The sequence below is a fragment of the Odocoileus virginianus genome, chromosome 33 (genome assembly GCF_023699985.2).
Source record: "Odocoileus virginianus isolate 20LAN1187 ecotype Illinois chromosome 33, Ovbor_1.2, whole genome shotgun sequence".
Taxonomy (NCBI): domain Eukaryota; kingdom Metazoa; phylum Chordata; class Mammalia; order Artiodactyla; family Cervidae; genus Odocoileus; species Odocoileus virginianus.
In genome coordinates, this window is record NC_069706.1 from 33,720,128 (window position 1) to 33,736,532 (window position 16,405).

Genomic DNA, 16,405 nt, shown 5'->3' on the forward strand with positions numbered 1-16,405 from the left:
GTGGGTAACCCATCCCTTTTCCAGGGGATCTTCCTGACCCAGGAATCGAACCAGGGTCTCCTGCATTGCGGATTCTTTACCAGCTGAGCAATTGCACTATACTAGTGGATTCAGTGTGCGATAGTGTATGTCTAAAAAAACAATATACACACCTTAGTTTTGAAAATATTTTAGGGAATTCTCAGGAGGTCCAGTGGTTAGTACTTATTGTTCTCACTGTCAGGACCAGGGTTTTGTTCCTGGTTGGGGAACTAAGATCCTGAAATTCATGTATCGCATAGCCAAAAAATAATTTTTTTTATTGCTAAAAAGTGCTAACCATCAGGGACTTCCCTGGGGGTCTAGTGGTTAAGACTCTGTCTTCTAATGCAGGGCCATGTGTTTGATTCCTAGTCATGGCACTAAAATCCTGCATGCGGAGAGGCATGACCAAAAAAAAAAAAGCTAACCATCATCTGAGCCTTCAGGGAATTGTCAATGTTTTGCTGATGTTTATTTCGAGAGCTGGGCTTCTCAGGTAGCACTGGTGGTAAAGAATCCACTAGCTAAAGCAGGAAACATAAGAGACACAGGTTTGATCCCTGGGTCGGGAGGATCCCCTGGAGGAGGGCATGGCGACCCACTCCAATGTTCTTGCCTGGAGAATCCCATGGACAGAGGAACCTGGTGGGCTACAGTCCATGGGGTTGCAAAGAGTCGGATATGACTGAAGTGACTTAGCACGTACACATTTTGAGAATTATGAGCATGTCATCAGAGACACAAAAGAAGCAAATGCTGTTGAAAAAGGGCGACAGTAGACTTGCTTGATACAGGGTTGCCGTAAACTTCAATTTGTTAAAAAAAAAAAAAAAAGAAAATGAAAAATGCAGTATATAGAAGCACCATAAAGCAAAGTGGGATGAAATGAGGTCTGTCTGGAAAGCTTCTGGAACATCCTTGGGCAGAAAAGCATTGTCACTCATTCCTGTTCTTTCGTCCGATGGCTTCCTAGCCTGAGTGTCACTCTGCCTCTTCACCTGACTAAAGAACCATCCCCCTTGCAGACATTTTAGTGTCCTTCCTGGGCTCCCTCCAGCGGCCCCTCTGGGGACTGGAGGCTGCACTTGCTGAGCCAGAGTCCCTCTCTCCCTCCCATGCCGGGCACTGAAGCCCGGGGAGGGGCAGGACCACAGCCAAGTGGCCCCACTTAGTACGGGGGCTCTGACTCCAGCTCCCCTCTGTCCCCTGGAGAAAGGGGCTTGTTGGGGACTGCGGGGTCAGATGCCAGGAAACCTGTTGGGGTTCAGGCCTTACAGGACATCTTTGGAGGTCGGGGGCAGGGGGTGTCTGGAAAGAACATGATTATCAGCAAAAAGCAACAGGATAGGAAAGATCTTTTCAATTTCTTTTTCTAGTTGAACGTGTTATTTGCATCCCATTTCTGTCTGCTAATCTCGCCCCTTCCCAATACTTAGAAGATACTTCAGTCCAGTTTCTCCATCTCTTCGTTAAACCTGGAGTTGATCATGGCCTCCGTGCTGGCCACCAACAGGGATGTACCGGGATGGAGAACTTGATGAACCCCAAATTCCTTTTGCTCCACCGTTTCAGCGAGGCACCCCAGCTCTGCTTTCCATTTCGGCAGCTGGGGAGTCAGAGTGGACACGGCGGGGGTGGTGGGGGCTGACACACAGTAGGCCCTTGTCTCGTGAGCTTGAGCAGATCCCTTCCTCCCCACCCCAACCTCCTCCCGCCTCCTTGGGGAGGTCGCGCTGGCTTGCAGACTTGGCTCCGCTCCATCTTGCGCGGTTCTCTTCCCTGGAGCCCGAGCGGAATGTTTTCTCTTCCCTCCTCCTCCTCCTCTTCCTGTGCACTGTCTGTGGGACTCCTCCGGTGTCCCGGGCTCCCCCAGGGCGGCCCAAGCCCTCTCCCCGCCCGGCTCCTGCCCCAGAGCCCACCAGGCTGTTTCCAATTTGGACACGATGCATCTTGCCCCTTCAGATCACAGCCGCCTCTTTGATGGAACTAATGATGATCTAGGACTCCGGGGCCCCAGACCTCCCCAAACTGAGATAAATCCTGCCTCCGCGCAGACAAGGGGCCTCCGACCCTGCATCTGATCCCCCTCCTCCAGGCTACACTGGAAGGGGAGACGTCTCTGGAAGATGCTGTGAAGGCTGTGGCTGACCCAGGGAGACAGGAAGACAGGGATTTGTCCAAGGCTCCGCAGAGGGTCCTAACACCCACTGGGGGTGCAGGGAGAGGAGGGGTGGGCAGGCTTGCAAAGGGTCAGCTGGGCACACTTCATCCCAGCAAGACTCAGAGCCACAAGCTGGGGCATGAGGGAAATCCCATAGATGGGTGTTCAGTTCCCCAACCATTCCTGACAGCTTCTTTGCACTGCTGGGGACACTAGGAAGAATGACACCCCACTTCTTGCACCCACAGACTCAGAGTGAGGGGGAGAGATTCACAAACAGACTGTGTGCTGGAGTGCAACAGTGGAAGTCCAGGGGCTGAGGGAACCTGACCCAGCCTGGGGAGCCTGGAAGGCTACCTGGAGGAGGCAGCTCTGAGCTGGGCCTTCGGCAAATGCCATACTGGGCGGGTGATGTGCCCTGCCCATAGAAAATTGAAAATAGTAAAAGCTATCTAAAACCCTAAATCATAAAACTTTTACACATGTGAAGAATGAAAGAGTTCTTTCTAGATTTTCTGATTTGAAAATGATGGATTTTTAAAAAATAGAACTGCAACATAAATTTCTTAGGTGGCTGCCAGTTAAAAATTGTCAAATGATGAATTTACTATACCATTTATGGAATCACACATACTAACAGAATTTACATTGAGGTTTAGCAGTGGTGGACATATATGAAGAGAAGAGTTGATCATCTCAGAATATTTGAGGGCAAGGAAAATATAGGAAACTTTTTTTTCTCATCTCTGTTTTTTTTGGTCCTACTGGTGCCTTATGCAAAAGTTCAGGTGTTACCTGTTAGTCGCTGAGTGGAAATTGGGCAGAGAATGTGAATGAGTATATGAGCTCCTGGTGGGGGGGCAGGTGCGGGGAGGCATTCCACAGAAGGATGTAAGAAAGTGCAACGTGGGGGGTGTTAGGGCCAGGGGGCAGTGGAGGTGTGTTTAGGCTGGAGGTGGCACCCAGGGTGGGGGGTGGGGTAATCTTTTTTTTTTTTTAACCACTCTGCTAGGCTTATGGGGGATCTTAGTTCCCAGACCAGGGGTCGAACCCACTGCCCAGAAGTGAAAAGCGGTGCAAGTCCTAACCATTGGACTGCCAGGGAATTCCCTTGCAGTTACAACTCTATGACTTTCTCTGAACCCAGAGTGATTCCTGGGCAGGGAATATATCAGCTCTACTGCTCTGAGCAGGCGGAGGCAGGAGCTGGTACCCGTCTGTGTAAGGGACCACAGCAGAGGAGGCCCATGAAACCACACCGAGAGACTGGTTTTACCAAGAAGGATGAGGAACCACCGTCAGTGAGCAAGTTGGGGCCCTCACCAGGCACCCCAGAAAATCCTCTCCGGACACTGGGACTGCTGGCACACCTCCCACCCACCCTGCTCCCTGATTTTGTCCAAGAATACTCCTTTCTGGAGCAGCAGCCCCCAGCCAGCACCCTAACTTCCCAGCACCCCCAACCTTGGGCCTCTGCCATTTTCACCTTTCACTTCCTCCTCTTTCACCCCCTGCTGCTGGCTGCCCAGATTCCACCTCAAAAGTATTCATTTTAAAACTTAAGCTTAATCCAGGGTTAACGAAAGCACTTTGGGCTCTCTGGGGGTGTAACCAAGCTGAACGTGGACTCATTAACCCAGCAAAGGGCTCTGCTCAAACCACTGTAGTTTAGCATCAAAAACACATGTGATCCTCAAGTGGGGAGGCAGGTGCTCAGCTCCCCAGCCAGCTCTTCCCTTTGCGGGGCAAACTCCAAACAGATTCAGTGCTTCTGTCCAGGGCCTGCCTCTCAGCTGTCTGCTTGGGTGGCTTCAGAGAGCCTGGGCCCTGACCCTACCTACCCCACTTGGAGGACCCAATTTTTTGAGCCCTGTAGCTTCTTAGAAGGGGCTTCCCAGGTGGCTCAGTGGTAAAGAATCCACCTGCCAATGCAAGAGACGCCGGCTCAAGCCCTGGGTCTGGAAGATCCCCTGCATTAGGAAATGGCAACCCACTCCAGTATTCTTGCCTGGAAAACTCCATGGACAGAGGAGCCTGGCAGATGACAGTCCCTGGGGTCACAAAGAGTCAGACACAACTGAGTGACTGAGCACGCAGCTTCTTAGGAAAGGCTCTGAGAGAGCTTTCCTCCAGGCTGGGGGTGACCCTTTGCAGGGGCTGGAGGAAGGGATGCCGGTGATGGGGGCAGGGGAAGCGTTCTGTCGGGAGCTAAGCCTTCCTGGTACAGCCCTGCGGCTCTGAGCTGCTTCTGTCTGGAATCCCACCCTGGATGCCACTCTAGTCTTCCCAGATAAGGGGTGTGTGGCCCCAGTCTCCTCTGGACAGGGATCCCTGAGGGCAAAGGCTGATCTTGCTTGTGTTTGAGGCCAGCACGAGGGCCTGTGAATACAGTTGGTTTCTAATAAATGTTTGCAGCATGGAACGCTGGGCCCAGCACACCCTCTCTGTTCAGCCATCCATCAGACAGCCATATCTCCTGGACAGTGGGCTGCAGGGGAGTGGGGAGGAGGAGGGTGCTGGGTTCTGCAGAGGCCTCACTGTGGGCAGTCAGGGGTCGTCCTGCCGGCCGGGCTGGGTCAGACGCGGACTTCGACCTTGGCTCTGCAGAAGGCGCCCGGACAGTGGCTTCTCGCCTGGGGCGGGAGCTCCGCACCCAGAGAAGGAGGAGGCGTCTGCAGTCCTGTGCCCATCACCTGAGCTGCACCGGGCGGGCGGGGAGGATAACAATTATTGGGAGAGGTTAAAAAAAAAAAAATCATTATCAAATAACTACAGCTTGAAAAAGTTGGCGGGCGGGACGGAAAACGCGGCCTGGATCGCTCGGTGGCCGCCTCCGCTCCAGGCGCGCCGCGCCGCGCCGCGGTAGCCAAAAATGCGAGGAGGAACATCTGTAACGCATTTAAGGGATGTTCACCTTTGAGACCGCGCCGCTGGATGGAGGCGGTGAGTTCACGCGAAAGGAAAAACTCTTTAAGAGGGTTTCCCTTAGGGGACCTGCCTGGCGGGGCAGAGCAGGACTGCACGACGGGGTCGGGGTGGGGGTGGGGAGGGGCTGGGACCACCTCTTTGAGCCTCAGTTTCCCCCAGTCTGTACCACAGATGGTTGCGGTGTTTGTTATTTTTTTAAGGGCCCTTCCAGTGGGGACATTCGGAGAGTCCCCTTTTAGTCACCTGTGATCCTGTGAGTGTCGCTGGTGGAAGGAGAAGGACCAGGCTTTGGGTGGGGACTGGGCGGGGCCCTCATCGCCTCCTGCGGGTTGCCAGGCGCCTGTCATTGCATTCCCTCCACATTCCAGAGCCCATGACGTCTTCTGGGTGAGCGTTTGTCTCCTGAGCGAGGCCAAACCCACCTTCCTGAACAGTCGCCGCTCTGTCCCTGCAGAGGAGAGCAGAGGACCCTCCGTTCTCAGTGGGAGAGGTGACCTTGTCCCTCCAGGCTTGTATTTCTGGCCATTCTCACCTCTTAGGTCTTCATCACAGCTCTCCCTCTCTCAGGCCTTGGCTCCCCTAAAGCCCCCTAGCCCTGATCCCCACCCTGTGTCAACTTCCCGCTGGGGATTTGCATCTCAGAGTGGTCAGCCCCAGCCCCTCCCCCAGTCACTTTGCAGGGGGCCCAACCTCTGAGCTTTTCAAAGTTGGAGGGGAGGCTGGAGAGGTGCAGATGTGAAGTGCAGGGACTCTTCCCTGGGGACTCCCCCCACCCCCCCACCCCAGGAAGCCCACTCGCCCAAGAGAGGCTCAGCTGGGACAAGCCCATGGTCCCGGGATTTCTATCCACAGTGCTATGTCCCTCCCAGCCTCTGCTCAGCAGGAGACAGAAAGCACTGGAAACCATATTGCTAGGTGCAGTCAGAAGCACTGACCGTTCCTTTGCACAGACTGATTAAGTGCTCCTTGAAAAATGCTTCAGATGGTAGATTTTGTGTGATATGTATTTTCCAACAGTAAACATAAATAGGGGGGCGGGGGCTGGTGGAAGCAGAACAAGAATTTGAACTCAGGCCATTTGGCCCCAGAGTCTGTGCTCTTAGCTCTGAGCTGGACTATGAACCTAGTGAAAGTGAAGTGTTAGTCATTCAGTCGTGTCCAACTCTTTTGCGACCCTATCACTGTAGCCCACCAGACTCCTCTGTCCATGGAAATCTCCAGGCAAGAATACTAGAGTGGGTTGCCATACCCTCCTCCAGGGATCAAACTCGAGTCTCCTGCACTGTAGGCACCAGGGAATCTAGAAATGCTCAAAAAACGTTTGCTGAAGAAATGAACAGGAAGGCGGATGAGTGACTTCAGAAACTTTCAAACAAGTCAGTTTTCCTTCCACTCCCTGAGGCCTTGGTGTCCCCATCTGACCCACGGTCCTGGGCATGTGCGGTCCCCACGTGTGTCTTCACAGTGCAGTTTGTGAGAACCAGTTTCTGCATTTTCAGCTGTCTCTCCGTCCCTTGCTTTTCTCTGTCCTCCCTCAATCACCTCCCGGGTAGCACTTCCCTGCCTGGTGGTGCACATGTGTTTGTGCATGCGTGTGTGTGCGTGTGTGTTGGGGGGAGCCGGGGGCAGCCAGGCAGCGGAGGCACTGAAGTCGGCCACCTGGCGCTCTCACACGGTCTCCCTCCTCGAGTGTTGTGTTTTTACTTACACCTCACCTGTTACACGGCCGTGATCTGTGGAAACATCTGAGAAATTCCATGATTCTCTTAGGAATCTCTGGGATTTCCAGAATCCCAGAATTCTAGAATGGTCACGCTGTTGCGATTCCATCTGGGCCCTTCCCCTGAGTTTTCGCTACCTGAACTAAAGTCTGGACTCCAGGGATCTGGTTCCATGAGCTCTCCCTGGCAGAAGGAATCTGTTTCAAGATAACAAGTCAAAAAAAATCTCCTTTTCCATCCCTGGTCAAAGTCTGGCCAACCCAGTCTGAGGCTCTGCCTCCGTCTCTGGTGTAGGGGAGTTTCTTCCAGCTGGACCCGACTCAGTTCTACCCCTGTCTTCACTTGTCGCTCTGTTTCTTACACGGCTCGGACACTGCACAAGTTGGGAGAGCTGAACAGAGGTTCAGGGCTAGTCAGATCTGGGTCAACCTTGAACGTGGACCCTGGACAGGCCCCGGGGGCTATTTCAGGGGGCTTGGGAGCTGGCTGACCTCCAGTGATTGGTGATCAGGGATCCAGACCCTAACCTCCCAGGGTGAGAGGCAGAGTAATGTTTGGTCAGGAGGTGGTGTATCTTAGGTGGGTGGGCATCTGGGGATAGGAGCTGATAGGAGGAAGGGCGGGCAGCCTGGCAGTGCTGAGTGAGGCTGAGGAAGGGCTCTGATGTCTGGGAGAGATGAGGATGGCTAGGTGTGGATGTGGCCCCGGACCACCAAGGGTTCTGCGCAGATTGATAAGGATGAGGTGGAGCCCAAGAGAATGAAGGATACATATTAGACCTGGGCCATGGGGCCCGATGGAGCTCCTAGCCCCTGGCAGCAGGAGGTCTTTACCCAAGGAAGTAGGAGGCTTAAGTTTCTATAGCCAATTTCTCACTTATGCTTTGTCACAAAGAACCCAGAGTTCCTAATTCACAGACCATAACAAATCCCTGAGGTCAGGAGACCCAGTGCATCTTAGTTATCTACTTGGTGGATTTTTTCTTTTTCTTTTTTTTTTTTTTTTTTGCAGCTCCCTGCCTCTTCCCCACAGCCAGAGGAGCTCAGGACAGGCCAACTCACTTCCTCTGGCCCAAGTCAACCCTGTGTGGAAGACGGAGCCTGACATGGCAGGGCAGCTGGATGAGGCTTTGGTCCTTGACTGCATGGGCCCTGGAGTGTCCCTTCCAACATGGACCCTGCAGCCATGCAGGTGACTGAGCGGACTTGCTTGGCTCTGCCTCGCTTGTCCCAAGAGGCTGGTTCTGGCACCAACTGTCACTGAATAGTAAACAACCGGCGCCAAAAACCCCCTAAGAAGTTTAAGATAAGAGACACCCCTTCGGGGAAGGAAGAACAAAACCTAACAGGAAGCCAAGTGGGTAAACCGTCACTGGTGTCGATGTGAGGGTTGCATCTCTCTGTCCCAGGCTGGAGACGCTGTGCTTTCGGCTCTTGGGCTGGCCTGGGATGGGGGCGTCACAGAGAGGGGATCGAGGTACACCTGCCAGGGGGCGGGGCTGGGGAGCGGAGTGACCGTCATGTCATCTCCTCCCGTGATGCTCGGGTCCTGCCCAGGTCCCTCCAAGTGGCACGTGAAGGCAGAGAGACTGGGAGCAGGGGCCCCAAGGCCGGACAGGTCACCGTGTGGTTGCTGAGCGTCCTTGGGAAGTCAGTGACCCTCCGGAGTCCCCTGACCTTTCTGAATGTACCCGCTCAACCATGTCATGGAGGTCCTGAGGGGACTCACCACGATAACTCAGGCTGGGAGGCTAGCTCGGTGCCTGCCATACGGTGAGCACCGTGGCTCAGCAAGGCTTGAGGAAAGGCTGGGTGCTGCACTTCGCAGACCTGGTACTGAGTGAGGATAAAAAAAAATTCCTTAACCATCTGGAGCTGGGGCAAGTTTCCTAGAGAAGAAGCCCTCCACCCCCAGCCTGGACACCATCATCTCAGAGGAAAAGGAGAGAGAGAGAAAGGTCTTAATCAGAGCTTGAGAATTATGAATCAAGCACTTAAAAATATTTTATTATTTATTTCTATTTTATTTTAAAAATTTTATTTATCTTTTTGCCCCACCGTGTGGGATGTGGAATCTTAACTCCCTAACCAGGGATGGAACCCGTATCCCCTGCCATGGAAGCACTGAGTCTTAACCACTGGACTGCCAGGGCAGTCCCAAATCAAGCACTTTTAAGTGAACACACCGGACATTGATTCGGCACCTAGTTATGTGCAGGGTGAGAGGGTGAAAAGATGCCAGGGTGTGTCCTCAGCCAGCACCATCTAGTGCGGGACCGGAAGTGGATGTTTTCATACAGGCTGTGATGTGGGGCAGGGTGGTGGGCATGGAGAAAAGAGAGAGGGCCATGCATTCAGGTTGGGAATGTCCAAGAAAGGAGGGGAAAGGGATCTAGGCCTTGGGAGGCAGCAGGGAGGGAGCAGGGAGGAGAGGTCATTCTAGGTGTAAGGGTGCTCTGCGAGGGGCTCTGAGAAGCACGGGAGGAGGGAGAAAGGAGGAGAGTCCCCAGGGCCTGGACTCGGTCACTGAGTTCCCTGCCTTAACAAGGCACCCTCCCCAGGAGGTGGAGGGGTAGACGACGGCCCGTGACTCACTCTGCCCAGCTAGGCCTGGACAGCTGTGCAAACAGACTGAGGAAGGGGCTCCCGGGCCACACCGTCCTGCCTCCCTCTCTCTTCCTCCCCAGGGGCTGCCCCACGCCACCTCGATCCTCCTTACCTGCGCCAATGCCTGTTCTCTCCCTGAGACTGCAGGAATGTCAGTGGAAGTCCTCAGTGGCCCTGGAGTTCTCCTGGACCTTCAAGGAGGAGGAGCAAGATGTGAGGTATCTCTACATGGAGAGTCTCACCTCCTAGGTCCTCTAAGCGTGATTCCAAGGTTCGGGCCCCTAGCAACAGCACCCACATGCCCATCTGGCCCCTATCTGGCCCCTTTGGTGGTTCATCCACCCTCTGACCCACTGGCACTCAGCCCTGAGCCAGACCACACAGCTCGCAGCCCTAACACCTCTTCCTATCTAACTCCAGGAATGTTGCTGCTGGTTGTGTTAGTCGCTCAGTCATCTCTGATTGCGACTTCATGGGCTGTAGCCCACTAGGCTCCTCTGTCCATGGGATTCTCCAGGCAAGAATACTGGAGTGGGTTGCCATTCCCTTCTCCAGGGGATCTTACCGGCCCAGGAATTGAACCTAGGTCTCCTGCATTGTAGATGGGTTCTTTACCATCTGAGCTATCAGGGAAGCTCAGGGGTCAGGGCCCAATTCCCTCTGTCCTGATCTCAGTTGTTACTCTTTCCCCTCTCAGGAAATATCGCCACTGGGAATTCCCTGGTGGTCCAGTGGTTAGGACTTGCTGCTTTTACTGCCAAGAGCCCAGGTGCAATATCTGGTTGGGGAACTAAGATCTCTCGATCCATGTGTTGTAGCCACATTTTAAAAATGGAAATAGTACCACCCTCTACCGAGTTGCTCTGGCCAGAAACTTGGGGTTGATACCTGGGGTCCTGATGCCTCCATCTCCAACCCCTTCTTCCTCTAACTTGACATTACACTGTGTAAGTTTCAGCTCCAAGACATATCTCATCCACCAGTCACCATCTCCACGGCCACCACCTAGGTCTCTCTGCCATCCTCTACTGCCTGCATGTTGGAACAGTCACAGTCCCTCTACCTGCCATCCCTCTGTCCTTCACATAGCAGCCCAAGTAGTTAAAAACTTGTCAATCAAAAAAAAAAAAAATTGTCGATCAGATCATGTTTCTCTCTGCTGAGAACATGGAGGGGAGAAGGCTTGTGTAGTGAACCAGTGAGAGTAGTGGGGGTGGGCTGGGAAGAGTTCGTGTTTCCCTGAAAAGAGCCCTGGGCTAGAAGGCTGAGAGCCTGGCTTCCTTCCGAGAGTTATAGCCTTTCTCTGAGCCTCAGTTCCCCCATCTGTAAAATGGGCATAAGTGGTCCTCCCCTCCAAGGGTTGGTTTGAGGACAAAGTGAATCAAAATGTGTGTGCTCAGGCCTGGGCCAGTGGTGGACCCCTCACCAGGGCTGGATGTGAGCAGCTGGATCTATCTTGAATCCCCCTGCAGAAACTGGAATGGAAGTCTGTTTTCCTGGCCAAGGTTTCTCTGCCTGTTTGGGCAGGGTTTCCTTCCCTGGTGTTTCTGATGAAGTTTTACAGTTCACAGGATTTCCACTGCCGAACTGGCGATGACTCGGGCTCTCATCTGACCCTTTCTGACAGCAGGGCCCCTATCCTGCCTCTTCTTTTTTTTAAAAAGTATTTGTTTATTTATTTGGCTGTGTGGGGTCTTCATCTTGGCATGTTGGACCATTGGTTGTGCCATGCAGACTCTTAGTTTGGGATCTAGTTCCCTGGCCAGGGATTGAACCCGGGCCCTCCTGCATTGGGAGCTCGGAGTCTTAGCCACTGGGCCACCAGCGAAATCCCCTGCCACTCCTTCTTGCTGCTGTTTGTTCCAGCTCCATTGTTGGGGGGTGCAGAGGCTTAGGAAGGCCGAGTGGAACCAACAAGGAAAGTGGCCCAGGCCCCTCTCATCCCGCCCCCACCCCCAGTCTGACCAGCTGACTCCCCACTGGCTATAACTCTGGCCCAGTTCACTCAACCGAAGAAAAACGCAGAGAACTCGGCCTCCCTGATATGAGGGTGAGACGTATATAGGTCAGGGGCGAAGGGAGTGCCCGGGAGAGGGAATAGCCAGGAAGAATGTTCAGAGGCTCTTCCTGTTTTGCTCCCATCCCACCCCCCGTCCCCCTCTGTCAGCACCATCGCCCAGCATCCTCCCTGCCTCTACAAGGGCTCAGAAGAAGGATCCAAAATGCCCGTGCTTATCACAGAGAAAGCCAACAGATCCCATGGGGATGGCAGAACCCGTCCCCAAGCCCTGATCCAGAGAGCCTGTCACTGCGTGAATTCCTGCAGTGTGATCACATCACTGAGTCCCCACTTCCTACCTGGCAGGAAATGACTGTCCTGCCCAGCCTTGTGGGGTGACGTAAAATCCATGCCTGTGTCTGCCTTGTCCTACATCAGACCGCCCTTAAGGGGTGGGCTGGAGATTGCAGCCCCCCTCTTCCTCTGCTTGATGGAGAGGGGAGTGAATGGTGGACATGGTCCCCAAAAGCAGTGACATGCCAAGTGGGGGACCCTGGGTGCAGGCGTTGAAGGAGTGCCTCATCTGTAGAGAATTTAGTCCCAACAGCAAAAGTGACTCAGAGTCGGCTTGCTCTGTTATCACCACAGGTTGGCAGTTCTGAACAATGTCAGGGATAAAATGCTCCTTTGCACCAGAACAGCCGGTGCCCACCGTCCACCTCTTGCTGTCTCTCAGGGGAGCAGACCCCTGGGCACCTGGCCGGGGACTCTTCCTGCTCAGTGCTGACCCTCTTTTCTGACTGATCTGGCACGAGGAGGAAATGAACTTGGAGAGGTCAGAGGGCTTAAAGAGGTCAAAGTGGCAGGTCAGAAGTCAAGACCTTTCTCCGCTTATCACTCTCCAGGGCCTTCCCCTAATGATCCAAGGGAGAGGTGCAGGGCCCAGGCTGTGCAGGACCCTGGCCATCAAGACAAGGAGTTTGGATTCTATTATCCTCACGGCAAGAAGCCCTTGGAGGGTTCCAGGCACAGAAGGGCTGTGATCTGATCTGTGTTTGGGGAGAATGGGAAAATTTAGGAAGCTGAACATGAGAATGGGCTTCACGGAGAGTTTAAAACAACATTCTTTCATCCTGTCTACAAGGCTTTTAACATTTTTTTCCCTCTTGTTTTTGTTTTTGGCTGCTCTGGGTCTTTGTGGCTGTGCACAGGTTTTCTCTGGTTGTGGCGAGCGGGGGCTACTCTTCAGTTTCTACACGCGGGCTTCTCATTGTAGTGGCTTCACTTGCTGTGGAGCACGGGCTCTAGATCACAGGCTCAGTAGTCGTGGCTCATGGGCTTAGTTGCCTCTCGGCATGTGGAATCTTCTTGGGCCAAGAGTTGAACCCGTGACCCCTGCATTGGCAGACAGATTCTTAACCACTGGACCACCAGGGAAGTCCTATGAGCCTTTTTGGATCACTGCCATGTGCCAGGCTCTGGGCCAGCTGTGGTGGGTGTCAGTAAGGGTGAAGCAGACAGACCTCTGCCCTCAGGGGGTGCACAGCCTGGGTGGGGAGACAGACATTAAAAATCTCACCGACATTAACATGCGGACCAGCGTCGGAAAGACGTGCAGGAATCATGGGGCATCCGAGAAGGCTTCCGTAAAGTCTCTCTAGCAGGAGACGCAAGACAGAGTGAATTAACTATTAGGTTGTCCAGCAGCCTGGAGGGAAGAGGGGACAGGGGAATTGGAGGAGCTGAAATAAGGCCAGGAAATGAGGAGACTGTGGTGGCCATGAGCTGGGAAGTCCCCGAGCTGGCAGGGTTTCCAGAAGACACCCCAGGCCAAACTCAGGAACCTTGTCTTTATCCTGGGAGGGGCTTTAACCCAAGGAAGGGGTCCTGATTTGAGTTGTGTTTTCTGTTTGTTTTAGATATAATGACCTATAACACTGGATTGGTTTCAGGTGTACAATATAGTAATTTGATATTTGTATATATTGCAATGTAATCATCAATAGAAGACTAGTTAACCTCCATCACCACTTAGTTACAAAATTTTTTTTCTTGGGAGAAAACTTTGTTTGGCCTCTCTGCATGGTATGTGGGATCTTAGTGCCCTGACCAGGGATTGAACCCACACCCCCTGCAGTGGAAGCACAGAGTCTCAACTACTGGATCACCAGGGAAGTCCTGGGATGAAAACTTTTAAGACCTATTCTCTTAGCATCTTCCAAATGTATGATTAACGATAGTCCCTACACTGTACATCCCATCCCCAAAATTTATTTCTTCTATGGCTGGAAGTTGGTACTTTTTAACCCCTATCTCCCACTTCTCTCACTTCTCGTGTGGTGTATTTTACAATATTACGCAAACAAGAGCAAGAGAGCCAAAGCCAGAGAACCCAGCACTGGCCTGGCCTGGCCTCAATCACCTACCAGGAGTCACTGACCCGGCGAGTGGAGAGTTAGACCGCCAGGCTCCGAGTGGCACAGCCGTGACGGCGGCGGGGAAGGTATGGCCCCGGGCAGCGTGTGGTTAGTCGGGCAGCTTCATGTGTGCACAGCCCCCCGTGGGCCCTGAGGTGTGGCCCAGCCCTCCGGCGTGAAGGCGCCAAGAAATATGAGTTGTTCCTTTTACAGTCTCGGTGACCGCAGCCTTTGGCCTTGATAAGTAGATAATTTTGATTCATGACCTCGGACTTCTAGTCACAAAACCACAGTCTGGCTCAGGATATTTCACAGGAGGGGAGAGATAGCTGGTCAAAATGCACCTGTGAATCTCTCTAGTCTAGGATAGGAATTTGGGGTGTTTTTCTGGGGGAGGAGGGGATCTTAGTTCCCTGACCGGGAATAGAACCCTCGCCCCCTGCAATGGAAGTCTTAGCCACTGGACCACCAGGGAAGTCCTTTGAATCTCCCTAGTCTGAATCATGAGAAACTCTGTCCAGTTGGTGCTGGCTTGGCTCAGCCTGAGAGTGCTGTTTTTCTGCTTGGCTTGTTGGGAGCAAGTAACCTTTGCAGAGAAAGAGCGGCTGCTGGAGGCAGGAGTGGAGCTGGCTGGGCTGAGCCAGTATGTGGAGGCCTCTTCCTCTCCCGAGGCTGCAAGAGGGTTGCTGCTATTGTGCGTGTGTTTTATTTTTATTCTTCAAGTACTTTTATTTATTTATTTGTTTTTGGCTGTGCGGGCTTCTCCCTGACTGCAAAGGGCAGGGCTTACTTTCTGGCTGCGGTGTGGGTCTTCCCGTTGGCTCCTGTTGTTGAAGAGCACAGACTCGAGGGTCTACTGGGTTTGATAGCTGTGGCTTCCGGGCTCTCAAGCACAGACAGGTTCAGTAGTTGTGGCACATGGGCTGAGCCGCTCCTTGGCAGGTGGGCTCTTCCTGGCTCAGGGATCGAACTCGTGTCTCTTGTATTGGCAGGCAGATTCTTTACCACTGAGCCCTCAGGGAAGCCTTGAGTGTGTGTTTTCAACAACAGCTTTATTGGGATATAGTTCACATGCCATGCAATCCACATACCACAGGGCAGCTAAAAGTCTGGGTGCCACAACTATTGAGCCCATGCGCCACAAGCACTGAAGCCCTTGGGCCCTAGAGCCTGTGCTCTGAGATGAGGAAAGCCACCTCAATGAGAAGCCCTCACACTGCAGTTAGAGTGTAGCCCCCCGACCCCCTCGACTAGAGAAGCCGGCATGCCTCAGTGAAGATCAGGTGTAGCCAAAAATAAAATAATATTAAAGAAAAAAGAAAAAAATCCCCCAAATGGGTTATTCATCTTTTTATTATTGAGTTGGAAGGATTTTTTTTTTTATATATATATATATATCCCAGATACAAGTCCCTTATCTGGCACATGATTTACAGTGTATACAGCAGGCTATTTTGATCCCTGCAGACCATTTTCCATTGAGTGGATACTCTACTTTTCTTTTCCTTTTAGTGGAATTCCAACTAATACATGTAGAAAGAATGATGGACTTGAGAACCACCATCTGGCAAATACCTCACTACAAATTTTTTCTGGCAAGAATCATGAATGGATGTTAAAATTGATGGAAAAAACAGTATATGAGAAACAGGATATTTAGAGTCTTAAAGTAGCCTCCTCACTGGATACTTATTAGTGGGAAAGGGAAAATAGCAACTTTACATTGGAGAAACTTGGCAGACATCTTAATCAATAAGTCAAAATTAATATCCACAATATCAGAGACAAACACATCATGTGCCCCCTGATATGATGCAGCGACAAACATACAACCTGCTTTTGTGGTATCTTTACCAAAAATGCCTACCCTGAAATTAATGGTGAAGAAGCATCAGAAAATGCCAATAGAGAGGCATTCTAGAAAACAGGCAGCTGGTACTGTTTAAACGTGTCAGAGTCATGAAAGACAAAGACGAGAAACTGTTTCTGACTCAAGAAGACTAAGGCCTCATGGCAACTAAAAGCAAAGTGATCCTCCATTGAATCCTGGATCAGAAAAAAGAGCAGGAGTGGGACCACCTGGGAAATTCAAGTAAGGGTTTTGATTAGGTCAGAATGTTTCCTGATTTTGATCATCATATTGTGTAAGATGTTAATATTTAGACAACCTGGATAGACTATACAGGAATTCTTTGTACTATATTTGTAACTTTTTGAAAAGTCTGAAATACCTCAAAATGAAAAGTTAACAAAAACCACAGCAAAATTCTGCTTTTAAAACTCCTTTATTGGCCGTTGGCCTAAGGAGGGAGTTCCTTTAGCCAGACTGTCACCAGCCTTGAGATCTGGCTCCAGCCCGCTCGAGCATCAAGTCTGGCGCTCAGCAGCACACAGGGTGGTGCTGCCTGTCATCCTTCGCTGTTATGGCAGGTCCCACCCCTACTCATCTTCCTCCCTTTTTTCCTTCTGATAAGTACTGAGACTTGGCCCTTAATAGGAGATCACTTTCCAGGAGCTCCCAGTCTGGTGATGGAGGCAGACACAGAATCTGA

General features: G+C 52.1%; 1 protein-coding gene and 1 long non-coding RNA gene across 4 annotated transcripts in view; both read left to right on the forward strand.

Moving 5' to 3' along the window:
- The first annotated feature begins 4,978 nt into the window (after window positions 1-4,978).
- Window positions 4,979-16,405, forward strand: part of MYL10 (myosin light chain 10) — an 87,159-nt gene continuing 75,732 nt past the window's right edge. Inside the window, exon 1 of the mRNA XM_070460281.1 lies at window positions 4,979-5,125. Coding sequence (XP_070316382.1) covers window positions 5,117-5,125 — 9 coding nt within the window. The 5' untranslated portion in view covers window positions 4,979-5,116. The remainder of the gene's footprint in view (window positions 5,126-16,405) is intronic.
- On the forward strand, window positions 5,284-16,119 carry LOC139032711 (uncharacterized). 3 transcript variants are annotated; one of them, XR_011485286.1, is made up of 5 exons: window positions 5,284-5,600; window positions 7,843-8,187; window positions 9,518-9,655; window positions 13,804-13,939; window positions 15,366-16,119. It is a non-coding gene; the product is annotated as an uncharacterized lncRNA (long non-coding RNA). The 3 variants fall into 3 exon arrangements; XR_011485285.1 differs by having other exon boundaries at window positions 5,290-5,600; window positions 7,843-8,022; XR_011485287.1 differs by lacking the exon at window positions 13,804-13,939 and having other exon boundaries at window positions 5,292-5,600; window positions 7,843-8,022.